Source organism: Urocampus carinirostris, chromosome 9 (assembly GCF_059441175.1).
Source record: "Urocampus carinirostris isolate Australia breed hairy pipefish chromosome 9, RoL_Ucar_1.0, whole genome shotgun sequence".
Taxonomy (NCBI): Eukaryota; Metazoa; Chordata; class Actinopteri; order Syngnathiformes; family Syngnathidae; genus Urocampus; species Urocampus carinirostris.
In genome coordinates, this window is record NC_142357.1 from 23908599 (window position 1) to 23922853 (window position 14255).

The window sequence follows — 14255 nt, forward strand, 5'->3', positions numbered from 1 at the left end:
TGGTCGTTACAAGTCATTGGCTGACATAGCTTCAGAACATGCAGGGGGAAGATTTTTTTGTGTCTTGGTGTACTCGAGAAGTTGTTTGAAGCAGAATGTTAATTCAATTACTTATTTTAAAAAAATTAACCTTTAATTGAATATAAAAATACTCTATCTATGTTTTGAAATGAAAATAAAAAATACATCGTAATGTAGATCCAGAATATATATCACTATTTAGCAGGGTTGGGTAGGGATACTTTAACTTGACTACTTTCAATTACTTTTGGATTACTCCAATACCAAATATGCCAATAAAAGACAAAAGAAACTAAATATGAATAAAATTACTAATTTTTGTGCAGGCTTGGGGAGTAACGGAACACATGGAACGCCAAAAATGATGTTGGCAAGCTATTTGGATTTAGTTTCATTTTGTTCTGTCGTATTTTATGTTAGTTTTGCCGGAGATCAAAGAGATCAAAGCCAGGAGAGAAAGCTTACCACGTGTTGTGAGTCATAATTTTATTCATATTTAGTTTCTTTTGTTTTTCATTAGCATCTTTGGTATTGGAGTAATCCAAAAGTAATTGAAAGTAATCAAGTTAAAGTAACCCTACCCAACCCTGCTATTTAGACAGCACCCCTTAGTCCAATATTTCAAACTACAAATTATCACGATTCGACCTACATGCAGGGAAGCAGGAAACAAAGCAAGTGTGCTAAAAAAAAGTAGGGCATTGAATAAATAAAACCTATGTTAAAAAAAAAAAAAAAAAACTAATGCCCTCAAAAAATCATGGTGTCCAAACAAGAAACCGATGTAATGTGATTGCTGTAGGAGCCAGTTAGTATGAAGAGCTGCAATAATGAGATGCAAGTGAGAACTCTCCAGCCAGTCCCCCCAGTTTAACAAGAATGCACGTTTATATGATAGTTCATGTACTTTTATACAAATCAATAGTGTCGCTAAATAACACACATTGTCCCTTTATTGATCAAATATTAAATAAAAAAATCCACTGCTTTATTTAAAACTGTTAAATTATTATTGTTTTATTCAACAGATCTGTGATCGAATTCATTGGAGCCGAATATCTATTTGGCTGCGCACCCCTCCACCACCGGAGGCGCTGTCGTTGCCGTCTGTGTCTGACAGGAAGCCGCTGCCGGTGGTGACCGCGGTGATGTTGCGTTCGAGGGCCGTGACCCGTTGCTTTATTCGAAGCTGAGCCGAGTTGAACTCGCTTTGCAGACGCGCCAAACTCGTCTGAAAAATATAGCCACATCTCCATGACAACATCACAATGAGACGGTAACAGTAACAATGTGTCGTAAATGTAACATTGAACAATGTAAAGTAACGGTACAACAGTTACCGTATTTTCTGCACTATGAGGCGCACTGGGTTATAGGGCGCACCCCCCAAAAATAGTTTTTGGTCCTATATTTTCCATACATAAGGCGCACCGGATTATACGGCGCTACAATGGGAACGTTGACAAAACAGTCAGATAGTTCAGTCAAACTTATTACCCCCTTAACATTCCGAAAGCTTGCAAAAAAGCAAATACGTGTCTCAGACATGTACGGAAACGGTGTCTGTATGATGTCACCAATCACTCAAATGCATCGTTCCAAATATCATTCGGAAGGTTAAAGTCTTGGGATTCAAGGAATGCCAAACATTTCTTAGTATCCATTTTATTTTTTGCTGGCAACTGTGTGGACAGCAAAGTAAGAATTTTATTGTGCAGGGAGACGAGGTTCTTTACGGTGCATATGACAATAAACACTTTGAATTGAATTTAGTTTAAAAATAGACTCATCACAGAAACATCAAGATCGTTCTAAAACAAGATACCGGGAAAATATAAAGCCGCATAGCTCACCTAAGTTCTCTTGCAGCCATCACGTTCAATAATGATACGTAACCATGGTCTTCTTACAACCGTGAGTGTGGTAAATCCAGGAGAGTAAAATATTTACAAATACAGAATAGTAAAAAGGTTTTCTCTATGCCGTAGTGCAACCCAACGTGTGATTCACATTCATCTTTTTCGGCCAATTGCAGGCTTTGTTTCGCCCCTTTAGCTTATGCGAGCCTGTAAGTGATAAAAAGGATCCGCCCCCTTTACCTCCGAATAACTTTAGCCAATAGTGACTGATTCAAATGATGATTGACACATTGGTTAGGAAATAAAACGCCGGTATATAAATCCCAGCATACACGGCGGACGACTTCGCCTTCGGGGGAAAATGTAGTCGGTGGCTGCTTGCCTTAGTTGCAAGACTTTGCAACTTAATATTGATCCATATGTAAGGCGCAGTGTATTATAGGGCGCATGGTCAGCTTTTGAAAAAAATAAAGGATTTTAGGTGCGCCTTATAGTGCGGAAAATACGGTACTCGACTTACCAATTGAAATCATCCTCGGCTTTAAACAGTTTTGGGACTGACGCGTTACAAAGGAATGTAATTATTTTGGGGGGGGGACAAGTACTGTATCACATTATTAATAACAACTAATCATTTTTCAACTCTACTGTCGTTACAGAATTGTGCATGACTGGGTTATTCCATTATATTCAAGATGCACCCCTGCATTACTCATGTTGTTACACGCAACCTCTAATCCGGCAGCAGCATTCTATCTTAGGTTGGCATGCATATGTCAACCTACAAAGTAAAACTGAATACACTAACGGTCGCGCCTTCCAGGCAGAGACTACCAGAGTGCTGAAATTCTCCTCATGGAGATATTCTCCCGACCATGTATACTTGCCCCCAAGCCAAATTTATAACTTTAAGATTAAAATACTGAAATCAGAGGACTAGTTTTTATACTCATATTTATTTAGTTTTGGGTCACAAGCAGTGAATGGTGCAGTACTTGGGGAGAGGGTTGTGGTTAATACAGGAACAACAAACCAATGTGGCAAACGTGAGCACATAATTTACAGTAAAAGTGTTTTGAATTTCGGTCTATTAGTTTTACAAATTATTTTTGCGATACACTATGCTGAAAAAAAACACTCTACAGTACCCCATAAATGGAGAAGGAAACATTTGAGTTGTTTGAAGCCCGGAACAATTTTAGTGGGTATATACACATTAATTTGTAACCAGATGATACATCTATATAAGCTTTATTTGCTCCAGGATCATGCTCATAGTGTGAGGTCGCCACGTGCCATTGCCCATCAGAGGACGCAAGGGTTGCTGGTGCTCATTAATCTTAGTATTTAAGGACAGCTTTGACTGACTTTCAGTGTTGGAACGTTGACGTTCATGCCCGTCTGCACCGTTCTCCAAAAAACCCTTAACGCCTTCTTTGTTATAAAGTAAAACTTACATTTCCCCTTCCACTGCGGAGCACCTTTTTTTACTTCCCTTGTCCCATTTGAAAACTGTCAATCTGACACGTATGTCCACATTTGGATCATCCCTGGCCAATACAACGCGTAGTTATGTAACAGGGGTTGGAGTGACTTGACGACATAAGCACTTACTGTACACTTAAAATTAAAGTTACTGTATCACTTTATTTTGCTCTTTCAGCAGGACTCGCAACACTTTCACTTTCTAAAGATCTTTTGGAGAATAATATATCCAGGAAGATTTGTCCTTGCCCCCCTTTCAAAATTAAAAAAATGCATAGGCAAGTGTCGTTTCAGTGTCGTAATCTGTTGGGGTAACCCATTTACTTTTTTAAAAGAAGTGACTAGTAACTGTAACTAATTACTTTTTTCCGGTAACGTTCCAAATACTGGCCTCAACTGACCTGTAGTCGATCCACACTGGTTTCCAACCTCTCCACCTTCTGCTCCAGCTCCTCTCCAGCTGATATATTGACCTCTTCCAGGAGCCCCTCTTTCTCCAGGATATCTCGGCCTCTCTGCTCCAACTGTGCCCTGGCATGGGGGAACTCCTGCAGCGCATCCATCAGGTCTTGTTTGGAAAGGCAGAAAAGATCCGAGTAGCCCAGACTGCGAATATTAGCCGTCCGTCGGTTCCCCATTTTGCTGCCGCTGATATTCAGGATGCTGATTTCTCCAAAGCAGCTACCAGCTGTAAGGACGGCTAACTGCGTGGCTCCATCTTCCCCCACCACAGCCAGGCGGCCGTCTTTTATAATATACATCTCCTTACCTACATCTCCCTTAGAAAAGAAAGAATTAAAAAGAAAATGTTACATTTGATTGGAATGAGTATAAAATAGTTATTACAATAATAAGATTTTAAAACGATTGTTCTTTAAACACTTATGTAACGGGTGTAACAATAACCTTTGTTTTATTGAAATTCCTGCTGAAATATGTGTATAGTTTTTGGTAAGTGTCCTGCAATGATGAGTCCAGCAGTTCCACCTGCTGGTATGGGGTGGGGTTTGGTTTTGGCTTTGGACATGTGACCGAAAGGCGGGGTTTGTTGGCAGTCTACAGAGAGAGCTGCTAACGGTAAGACACATCTGTTGGTGCTCCACAAAAGAAGTTAATTTTATACATTATAACCCCAGCTGACAAATCTCTCAACATGCACAGTAATGTGATTGATGTTGTCAAGCTGTTTGGATTTATTTTCGTTTTGTTTCTGTTTTACTAAAATGTTAATTCCTCTGTAGCCATCAAAGAGATCAAAAGCCAGCAGAAAAGCTAATGTTGTGACTCATTTCATCTGCAGGTAAATTGTACCCGTTTTTATACTCATTATTGTTCTTATTTCTATTTTCTCATATATATTAAAAAGGATGATGTTGGTTAAAATTCAGACTAAAGAAAAGTATGTTGAATTCATTGTAAACGTTAAAAATCCACTATACGATCCCTTGTTAAAAGTATCTGGTTAAAATGGATGTAAAATGTATTGTGATATTCTAAAATGTATTTTATGTAAATTGAAAAGAAAGCTCTTTGATATGCTTTGTTGGGCAGTCTACAGAGAGAGCTGCTAACGAGACCAAAGAGATCAAAAGCCAGCAGAAAAGCTCATGTTGTGACTCATTTCATCTGCAGAAACTGTATTAAAAAAAACCTCATCATCCAGTCCAGCGTGAATGTGGATCTTTGGTGGGACAGGTACACCGCGGTGACACTTATTCAAATGATTAACCTAGTAAAAGTAGACCAATAAAATGATTAAGCAGTTTACAGAAGTCCAATTGAATTGTGTGATTAATCACATCAGTTTTTGTGGATCAGTCACATGCAATAACCCTCATTAAAGCGATCCCTCCGGCAGTTAAAATAGGAAATCAAGCTAGCGCCTGTAAACTTGGCAAACATGAATCAATGATAAGAAAGTGGAGGGGCGAGCAGGAAGAACTATGTTATGAACAGGGTTGGGTAGGGTTACTTTAACTTGATTACTTTCAATTGATTTTGGATTACTCCAATACCAAATATGCTAATAAAAGACAAAAGAAACTAAATATGAATAAAATGACTAAATTTTGTACATGCCTGGGGAGTAACGGAATACATGGAACGGCAAAAATGATGTTGGCAAGCTGTTTGGATTTATTTTCATTTTGTTTCTGTCGCATTTGATGTTAGTTTTGCCGGAGATCAAAGCCAGGAGAGAAAGCTTACCACGTGTTGTGAGTCATCATTTTATTCATATTTAGTTTTTTTTTGTCTTTTATTAGCATATTTGGTATTGGAGGATTGCAAAAGTAATTGAAAGTAATCCAGTTAAAGTAACCTTACCCAACCCTGGTTATGAAATACATACAGGAGCCACAATAGTTACACTTTTTCACAAATTAAGTCCTCAATTTATACATTAGAACTAAACAGCCATAAAACGGTACTTCTTCCTGCTTCATCTGAGTAATTGTCACGTCACTGGAGTTTCCTTTATTGCCAAAGGAATGATTTGGTTTGTGACCGTGGACACAATAATGACAACAGCACAAAAACCACGCCCGTGTTGCAATCTGGCACTATTCTCCACAGTATGGTTGCCCTGGTCTAGAATTATAGGGCTCATATTATCCGCAATGCAGCCCTGGTTCGCATTTTCTTTTGGCGTAGTAGTAAATATGTGCTTGTTATTGTAATCACTCCTCTAATCCCCATCTTGAATGGTCACATAAAATGAAAACCAAAATATAAACAACTTGTAGTCGAGCTAAAAATTGCTTCCAATGTGTGGGGCTTAACAGCAAAATCTTCATGCGGTTTGTGTCAGGTGTGTGCCGGGCTTAAAACAGCGGCTTAAAATCCAGTGCGGCTTGTACAAAGACAAATTGAGTTTTGTTCTTAAATTTGAGCATGGAGCTTTTATTCAGGCGCACTTTGGAGTCTGGAATTTACTGTACTTTATTTTGCTATTTTAGTAATTGTAGAAAAATAATTTGAGACGTTTAAAAAAATATTTTATTAAAAATAAAGTTGATTCTAGTATTACTTTCTTAATTCTATGTGGTTTTATAGGAGAAAAAAATTCTTGAAAATATTATTTAATTAGAAAAAAAAGGTTGATTATGTAGTAAATACTATTAAAAAACAAACAAAAAACGTTTGAATAAATTAGTCTCTTAGTTTCTTTATGGTGCTACTGTGGGGGAACTTATGGTCTGGGTATGCTTTTTATACTGTGTTCTATATTTTACACCCAATATATACTTCATACTTTTATATCTTTATACGTCTATATATTTTCTATAGTGCACTCAAAACCAGTTACGTTTTCAAGTTGTTTTCAGGAGCAAGCACCTTCAAGGTCAAGATAATACGTTTCCCAAGTCAAAAGAATTTGTCTCTCATTAAAAGCTACAATTCAGAAACTCATGGTAGACTCCTATCTGTTATCAAACAGATGCACGGAAATCCTTTTGCTAACCAATCTACAACTTCAAGGCCACTGGCAATTTTCTCAAGACTCCTATCTATTTTCTAACAATGAACTTCTGTAATGTCTCACAGAAATCATTCAAAGGAATTTGTTGGAAAAAGATACAGCCTTCAAGAATATTGTTATGTTAACTTGCCCTCCAGTGGAAGAGTCTACTAAATTCTTTTCATGTTTTTTGTTATTGCAACATCCGTAGCAGCCTGGTCATCCTGGAAGGGGCTTACCTCATGTGCGGTCCCTTCTCAAGGTTTCTTTATTTCCCTCATGTTGAGGTATTTGAGCTTTTCCTTGCCCTCATGTAGGTTTTAGATCAGGGGATGGTTTAATAATAGTCTGTGATTTGCAATAATCTGTGTTCCGTCCAGCCCTTTGAGACTCCTTGTGATTAAGGGCTATACAAATAAACATGACTTGACTTGTTAGGTTAGAGTGGCCTTTAGTGGCCAGCATTGTATATCACACCATGTAACCAAAGAAATTTTCCAATCAGAATCCTTTTACGTGCATGTGGTTTATTCTATCCTCCAATCAGAATCTATGAAACGCTATGAGAAGGACGCTCAGGTTTCAGACTTTGTAATTCATCACATGTCAATCCAAGGGGATCTTTGCCTCGTACTCTGTGTTTGCTTCTCTTTAATAAATACGTTTGTTTGTAACTCAAAAGTCTCGGACATCGTTTTGAACCTGACACTACAATGTACAATGTCAAAGACCCTTTCCAGGGGGAACATCCACAAAAAAGGTTGAACAATGCTGTTCTAAATGACCAGCCAGTCCACGCTCAACTGCAAGATCACCAAAACCAGGTCCTACCTGCTCCAGTGCTTCACTTAAGCATACTGGTACTTAGAACTGACCTTTCTACAGATGTAGTCTCCTGGACTGAAAACCTGAGGTTGAAGTTTGAGCACCAACTCTACCAAAAGGCCTGCTTCACAGTCTTGGAAAATACGCACCTATGTATGCACAAAAATAAATATAAGAGAAGCTGGACTGGAACAACGTGCACTGAAGAATATTCAAGATCCATACCTTTTTTAGTGTGTCCAGATGAACATTGATTGCAATTTCTGCTCTTAGTTTACTCGGTAGGCTTCTCAGCACTTCCTGTTCATCTATAGTCTTCTTATTGGTCCAGAGGTAGTCGAACCAGCGAATGACACGCTGTTCTAGCACCTTGTTGACATGTCTGAAGTGCATGTAATGTTTTAGAGAGTCTACCCGAGCCTGAAAGCCTGCTCTCGTCGCATTCATATTTGAGATCATGGCTCCAACATTTCCCACAATGGATGCAAAGATGAGAACCCCTATCTGGAAAACAAATCAATCTTTATCTCAAAAACCTAAAGAAAAAAATGTGACAAATTGCTTTGTCATAGTATGATGGGGTTTACCAATGACCTACCAGAAAGTCAAATATCAGGAATAGATACTCTTCATCTCTCACAGGAGGTGGAGTCTCCCCAATGGTAGTCAACGTTAAAGTGGACCAGTAAAGGCAGTAGATGTAACTTCGAGTCAAGGAGGCATACTCCGGATCTGAGGAGTTGGGATACACCCAGGAGTCTGAACCCAGTCCCAGGACTTTAGAGAAACTGTAGTACCCGCAGGCATTCCAGTGTATGATCACCAGGATGTAGACAACAAGTTTACAGATGCGAAAGGTGTTTGGGTAGCCTGTTCTTGTCTCGGTGCGTTCAAAGAACTCAAAGAGCCGCGGCAGGCGCAATAGACGATTGAACCGAAGAAGAGGAGTGTGACTGACTCCGAATGTCAAATACAACAGATCGGTGGGAAGGATTGAGCAGATGTCGAGTTTGCATTGTAAGGTTCGGGCGTACGTTTCCCTCAAACGGTGGCCGTCTTTTACCATCAGCCCCTGCTCTAGGAAACCTTGAGGAAAACACACAAATGTATTTGATATTTTCATGACAGGGGCTTTCAATTTCTACAGTTTTGTGTTACCATGAAGAAAATCTGCCAACGTTTTCAGTCAAACTCAGAATTACAATACTAGGTTCTGTCCATAAGCAGATGATAGCATATCTGATCAATCCATTAAATTCTATTTTACAATCAAATGTTGAGTACCTGTATGGAGACGGACCACAATGTCCAGAATGTAAACCCCATCGCAGATATAGTCCATGACCAGCCATACTAAAACATTCTTCATCTGCAGCTCGTCAAAGCAAGCCCTGCAGAACCAAATGCATTGACACAATTTTGAGACCGCATCCAACGCAGACTGATGAATGAAGAGGAATTGATAAAAAGACGTTGGATGTTTGTTAATAACTGTAAAAGTAAGCTAAACGGTTTCCAACCTGACAACTAATAGAGTCCAGTTGTAAAAAACAGCAGGACCAATCACCAACAGCCAGTGGTAATACACATCATCCGATGGCGATAAAATGACATTGATACACTTCCTCCTAAAATAAGGAATGCAAAAGTTAAACAAGTTGTTGTGGTGTAATTGTAATCCTGTGCAGTCCTTTGAGACATTTTTCTGATTAAGGGCTATACAAATAATTGTGACTTGACATGCGTGTGCTACTCTCATAAAATATAACTTCCTTACTTTCTTTGAGCACGTCTCCTTTCACTTTCTGTATCAGAGCCGTTGCAACTGTACCGGCTGGGTGGGGCGTGTATGTCCAAATGAGCGGGCCCTCGGAAACGCTCCAAAAAAGAATCGGGCCGCTCTGTTTCTTCCCCCACGTTCTTGTGAGCCCAATCTCTGATAGTCATCACCATGTTTACTATTCTAAACAAAACAATAAAAACCTAAAGGAACCAAAATCACCCTTTGTTTGTACTGTTCAAAATCCATTGAGCTCTTACCTGGAGAGAGCACCTCGTCCATTATAGGAACTCTGTGATTTCACATCTTTCCTGTCAATGGCCGCCATTCTCTGTAGTTCTGAGGAAGTGTCATCACATATTGACTGGGCTCTAAAATACAAACGTAGTTACAAATGTGTAACTAATAGCTGATAACTTAAAATGCTCCCAACTCTTGCTTGGAAATGGTAGATTTTACTTTAAGGGTAGATGTTTAGGGAAATGGTGAGGGTTTTGGGTTATGGATAAGGGGATTGGGGTTAGATATTTGTATGTTAGTAAAACATTCCCAAATAATACACTCCGGATGGAAGCTAATCAGGGGTGTATTCTCGTGTACCTGCTAAGTGGACTGTCAGCGTGATCACTGTCCTCCTCTTCCCATGTTTTCACGGATAACCTTTGTGAATCATGCACTGGGCGTGGCATACTGCACAAAAATAATTGCAGGAGACACTTATACGATGTTCGATACCACAATTTTTTTCATACTTTTGAGAAGTCAACAATACCAAGATCACACACTGATAAAATTAGTACATACAATTTCCTTCCTCCTGCAATTAATATTTTTAGAGCATAAGGCTATAGACCGCAATATAAATTTTCTTTGATACACAATTTATGTAATGGCGATTTACTATTCCTCAGATTTCAGGTTACTAATTATTAAACTGCCATTACAACACTGTGAGACAAGTAATAGCAAAGATTGCACGTACTGGTACCCAAAAAGAAGAACCAAAACCAATAAATGGTAAATGGCTATCAAAGATATAAGATTCTTATCAAATATCTCCTCTTTTATTTGTTGACATGTAGATTTCAGTTGTATTTATAGACACAAAACTTGTAGTGTTCCTTCCCACAATCACGCAGATATGTTTCAAAATATTCATTGTGCCATGGATCTTGAGGAATAATTTTCAAAGTACACAGTTTGATCTCATATGCACTAAAGCGATGACGTTGTCAGATGACAACAAGAACCAAAACAAATGGCGAAAAACAGACAGCGATAGTAGTAAACAGTGAATGCATAGCGCTCATTTCAGCTTGGAGTAATTTAAATTTTGTTTACCATGTCTCTGGTCGATTTTTAACCGTTTTGTCCGAGGCGCGTGCTTTGATCATTTCAAGCTAGTAAGTTTACCTGCCGTCTTGTACATCGTGCATTCCTTTTTTGCCATTGCCTCCTTTTAGGTATGTGATTGTGATCTTTCTAATGTTTTTTCGCCGTGGGTCTTGCAAAAAATATAATATTGTCCAGATAGCCTCCCGTTAGCGTGTGGTCTCCGTAAGGCTTCCAGTTTGGTTTTGTCCAGGTTAGCATCATCAGCAGTCGGTTAGCTGGCTTGCTTGCAGTGCTCATTTTTTTCTCCCGGCTGGTTTCATGCTTGTTGCCGTAATTATTCTTTGTCGCTGGCTTGCGGTTATCTTGGTTGCTTACTGCACGTTTTCGGTCATCTAGCGTCCCGTTTTTCCGCCCATTGGTTCAGGTTCTCTGTGTTTTATTTTGCCAGTTCTCACCATTTTGGCTGCTTGCCATTTGTTGTACCATTGCTGCACCCACCTGCGACACGACACCTAGGAATTATCCACAGAAACTAGGCTAAAAACACTCAAAACCTTTTAGCCTAGTTAACATCTAAACGAATAGGGTGACTGGCTTGCTAGGGTGCTGGTATGCTTCACATGTCAGAGCTCAGGAAGCCAAAGACGGGACAGGCTGTATTTAAAATTAATTATCTTTAAAATAATTGGAATATACCAAGGACATAGCCATAGATAATATGCAAAAACAAACATGTACTCTTTTGTCACATTTTGTATGTTTTAAATTTTGGGTAACCTATTAAGCTTAAATGCGCTTATTGAGATATGAATGATACTTGTTCCTTTGCACATCTTCAAAGTTGGACATTTGTTTAACATGTGTCCAACAGAGGACCGGTATACAGGACTGTCTCAGAAAATTAGAATATTGTGATAAAGTTCTTTATTTTCTGTAATGCAATTAAAAAAACAAAAATGTCATACATTCTGGATTCATTACGCATCAACTGAACTATTTCAAGCCTTTTGTTATTTAAATATTGCTGATTTTGGCTTACAGCTGAAAAAAACTCAAAAATCCTATCTCAAAATATTAGAATACTTCCTCAGACCAAGTAAAAAAATAATTTTATAACAGCAAAACTAAATCAAACATTTGAAAATGTCCATTGATGCACTCAGTACTTGGTTGGGAATCCTTTTGCACGGATTACTGCATCAATCCGGCGTGGCATGGAGGCAATCAGCCTGTGGCATTGCTGAGGTGTTATTGATGCCCAGGGTGCTTCGATAGCGGCCTTCAGCTCATTTGCATTTGTAGGTCTGGTGTCTTTCATCTTCTTCTTAACTATACCCCACAAATTCTCGATAGGGTTCAGGTCAGGGGAATTAGCAGGCCAATCAAGGACAGTGATGCCATGGTCAGTGCACCAGTTACTGGTGGTTTTGGCACTGCGGGCAGGTGCCAGATCATGCTGGAAAATGAAATCCTCATCTCCATAGAGCTTTTCAGCAGATGGAAGCATGTAGTGCTCTAAAATCTCTTGGTACACAGTTGCATTTACTCTGGACTTGATGAAACACAGTGGACCAACACCAGCAGCTGACATGGCTCCCCAAACCATTGCTGACTGTGGGAACTTCACACTGGATTTCAAGCAACTTGGATTTTGCTCCTCTCCAGCCTTTCTCCAGACTCTGGCGCCTTGACTTCCAAATGAAATGCAAAACTTGCTTTTGTCTAAAAAGAGGACTTTGGACCACTCTGCAACTGTCCAGTGTTCTTCTCCATAGCCCAAGTCAGACGCTTCTTCCGTTGTCTTGAGTTCAGAAGTGGCTTGACTATGGGAATACGGCTATTGTAGCCCATTTCCCGGACACATCTGTGAACTGTGGCTTTTGATACCTGGACTCCAGCTTCAGCCCACTGTCTTTGAAGCTCCCCCAAATTCTGGAAGCGGCTCTTCTTCACAATTTTGTTAAGGCTGCGGTCATCTCTCTTGGTTGTGCAGCGTTTCCGGCCACATTTTTCCCTTCCAACAGACTTTTTGTGGATATGCTTTGAAACTGCACTCTGTGAACAGCCTGCTCTTTGAGAAATTTCTTTTTGTGTCTTACCCTCCTGATGGAGGGTATCAATGATGGTCCTCTGGACAGCAGTCAGATCAGCAGTCTTCCCCATACTTGTGATTTAGTTTACTGAACCAAGCTGAGTGTTTTTAAGGCTCAGGAAACCCTCACAAGGTGTTTCGAGTTAATTAGATGATTCAGGTGATTAGTTGAATAGCCTACTTGTATACTTTTTCATGATATTCTAATATTTTGAGATAGGATTTTTGAGTTTTCTTAAGCTGTAAGCCAAATTCAGCAATATTAAAATAATAAAAGGCTTGAAATAGTTCAGTTGATGTGTAATGAATCCAGAATGTATGACATTTTTGTTTTTTTAATTGCATTACAGAAAATAAAGAACTTTATCACAATATTCTAATTTTCTGAGACAGTCCTGTATATGTGATGCAACCTTTTCAATGAAATGCTGGGAGAGCTGCAAAAACAATGAGTGTAAATACGCTACGCCACATGCGTAAATCAAGCATGAGTGTCTATTGTAATTGCTGTTCTTTATTGAAAAAGGCTCAACTAAAAAGCCAGGCTGTTTGTCTTTCCACACAACAATCCATCAATTTCCTTACAGTCGTCCACATCAACTTATCTGTGTTCACTTTGTCCGACATAAAAAATTGTGACCAAAGACATTATTGAGTCGATTTCTCATTACGTATCAGAAACTTAGAACGGTTAGGAGAAATTCTAGGAAGAAAGTCGGTAAACAGAAATTCAATGGCAAACTAATCAGGAAGGAAATGCATCACCATGGAAACCTAATGTAACAGCGATGAACTAGTTTTATATAAAAAAAGACTGTTTAACACACCTGCTTAATTTCCTGATGTGATATTCAGCCCAACGTAGAAGTTTCTGTCCAACTATGTACCAACGGTTTCAAGCAGGAGAGATCGTGAGGGTTGATACAAAAAACTGAAAATGAGGGTAACATCTCCTGGGTGATCACGACACTGAAACATTGTCAAAAGGATCCTTTACAATGCAAATGTGCATGTGCGGCTTTGAACTCATCTGAATTCAAGAGCATCGTTTGAAGTGGTCGCAAGTGTGTCTTGTCTCCTGATTAGAGAGGGACCTGTTACTGTACACACATGGACTTAGTCTTCTGTTTTAAGCCTGTTGCTCACATTTTTTCTTTTTTAATACAAGCTTCAGATATCTATACTGGTATGAAAATGCACAGGTGACAGTTGGAAAGGAAATCCGGCTGTATTGTGGACACTATTGCCTTAGATCGGCCAGTTTGACTCACATCGGGCTACTTAAATGCATGTACAACCAGCACCATGGACAGAGGCTCTCTGTCAGACGTCTAATTGGGCAATTATCACATTGATCAACCAAATGATAACTATAAAATGGAGTAAAGTAAGACATTT

General features: G+C 39.2%; 1 protein-coding gene across 2 annotated transcripts; it reads right to left on the minus strand.

Moving 5' to 3' along the window:
* Positions 1 to 895: 895 nt before the first annotated feature.
* On the minus strand, positions 896 to 13771 carry LOC148359647 (cyclic nucleotide-gated channel alpha-2-like). Of its 2 annotated transcripts, none has more exons than XM_088344055.1 (11): positions 13685 to 13771; positions 10031 to 10120; positions 9691 to 9801; positions 9428 to 9613; positions 9171 to 9278; positions 8935 to 9041; positions 8249 to 8736; positions 7876 to 8154; positions 7701 to 7799; positions 3767 to 4144; positions 896 to 1252 (listed from the first exon to the last, which is right to left on the minus strand). In XM_088344055.1, exons 2-11 carry the CDS (start codon positions 10117 to 10119, stop codon positions 1064 to 1066), a joined length of 2034 nt encoding a protein of 677 aa, XP_088200181.1. In that variant the 5' UTR covers position 10120; positions 13685 to 13771; the 3' UTR covers positions 896 to 1063. The 2 variants fall into 2 exon arrangements, with proteins under 2 accessions (XP_088200181.1, XP_088200182.1); XM_088344056.1 differs by lacking the exon at positions 13685 to 13771 and adding an exon at positions 10413 to 10511.
* Positions 13772 to 14255: the final 484 nt, after the last annotated feature.

Excerpts from the sequence above, each read along its gene's own strand:
- LOC148359647 (XM_088344055.1), bottom strand. The coding sequence starts at position 10,119 with ATGCCACGCCCAGTGCATGATTCACAAAGGTTATCCGTGAAAACATGG. Across the intron at positions 9,802-10,030 it reads GCTGACAGTCCACTTAGCAG|AGCCCAGTCAATATGTGATG; the intron begins GTACACGAGAAT and ends TTTGTATTTTAG. Across the intron at positions 8,737-8,934 it reads TGTGGTCCGTCTCCATACAG|GTTTCCTAGAGCAGGGGCTG; the intron begins GTACTCAACATT and ends GTTTTCCTCAAG.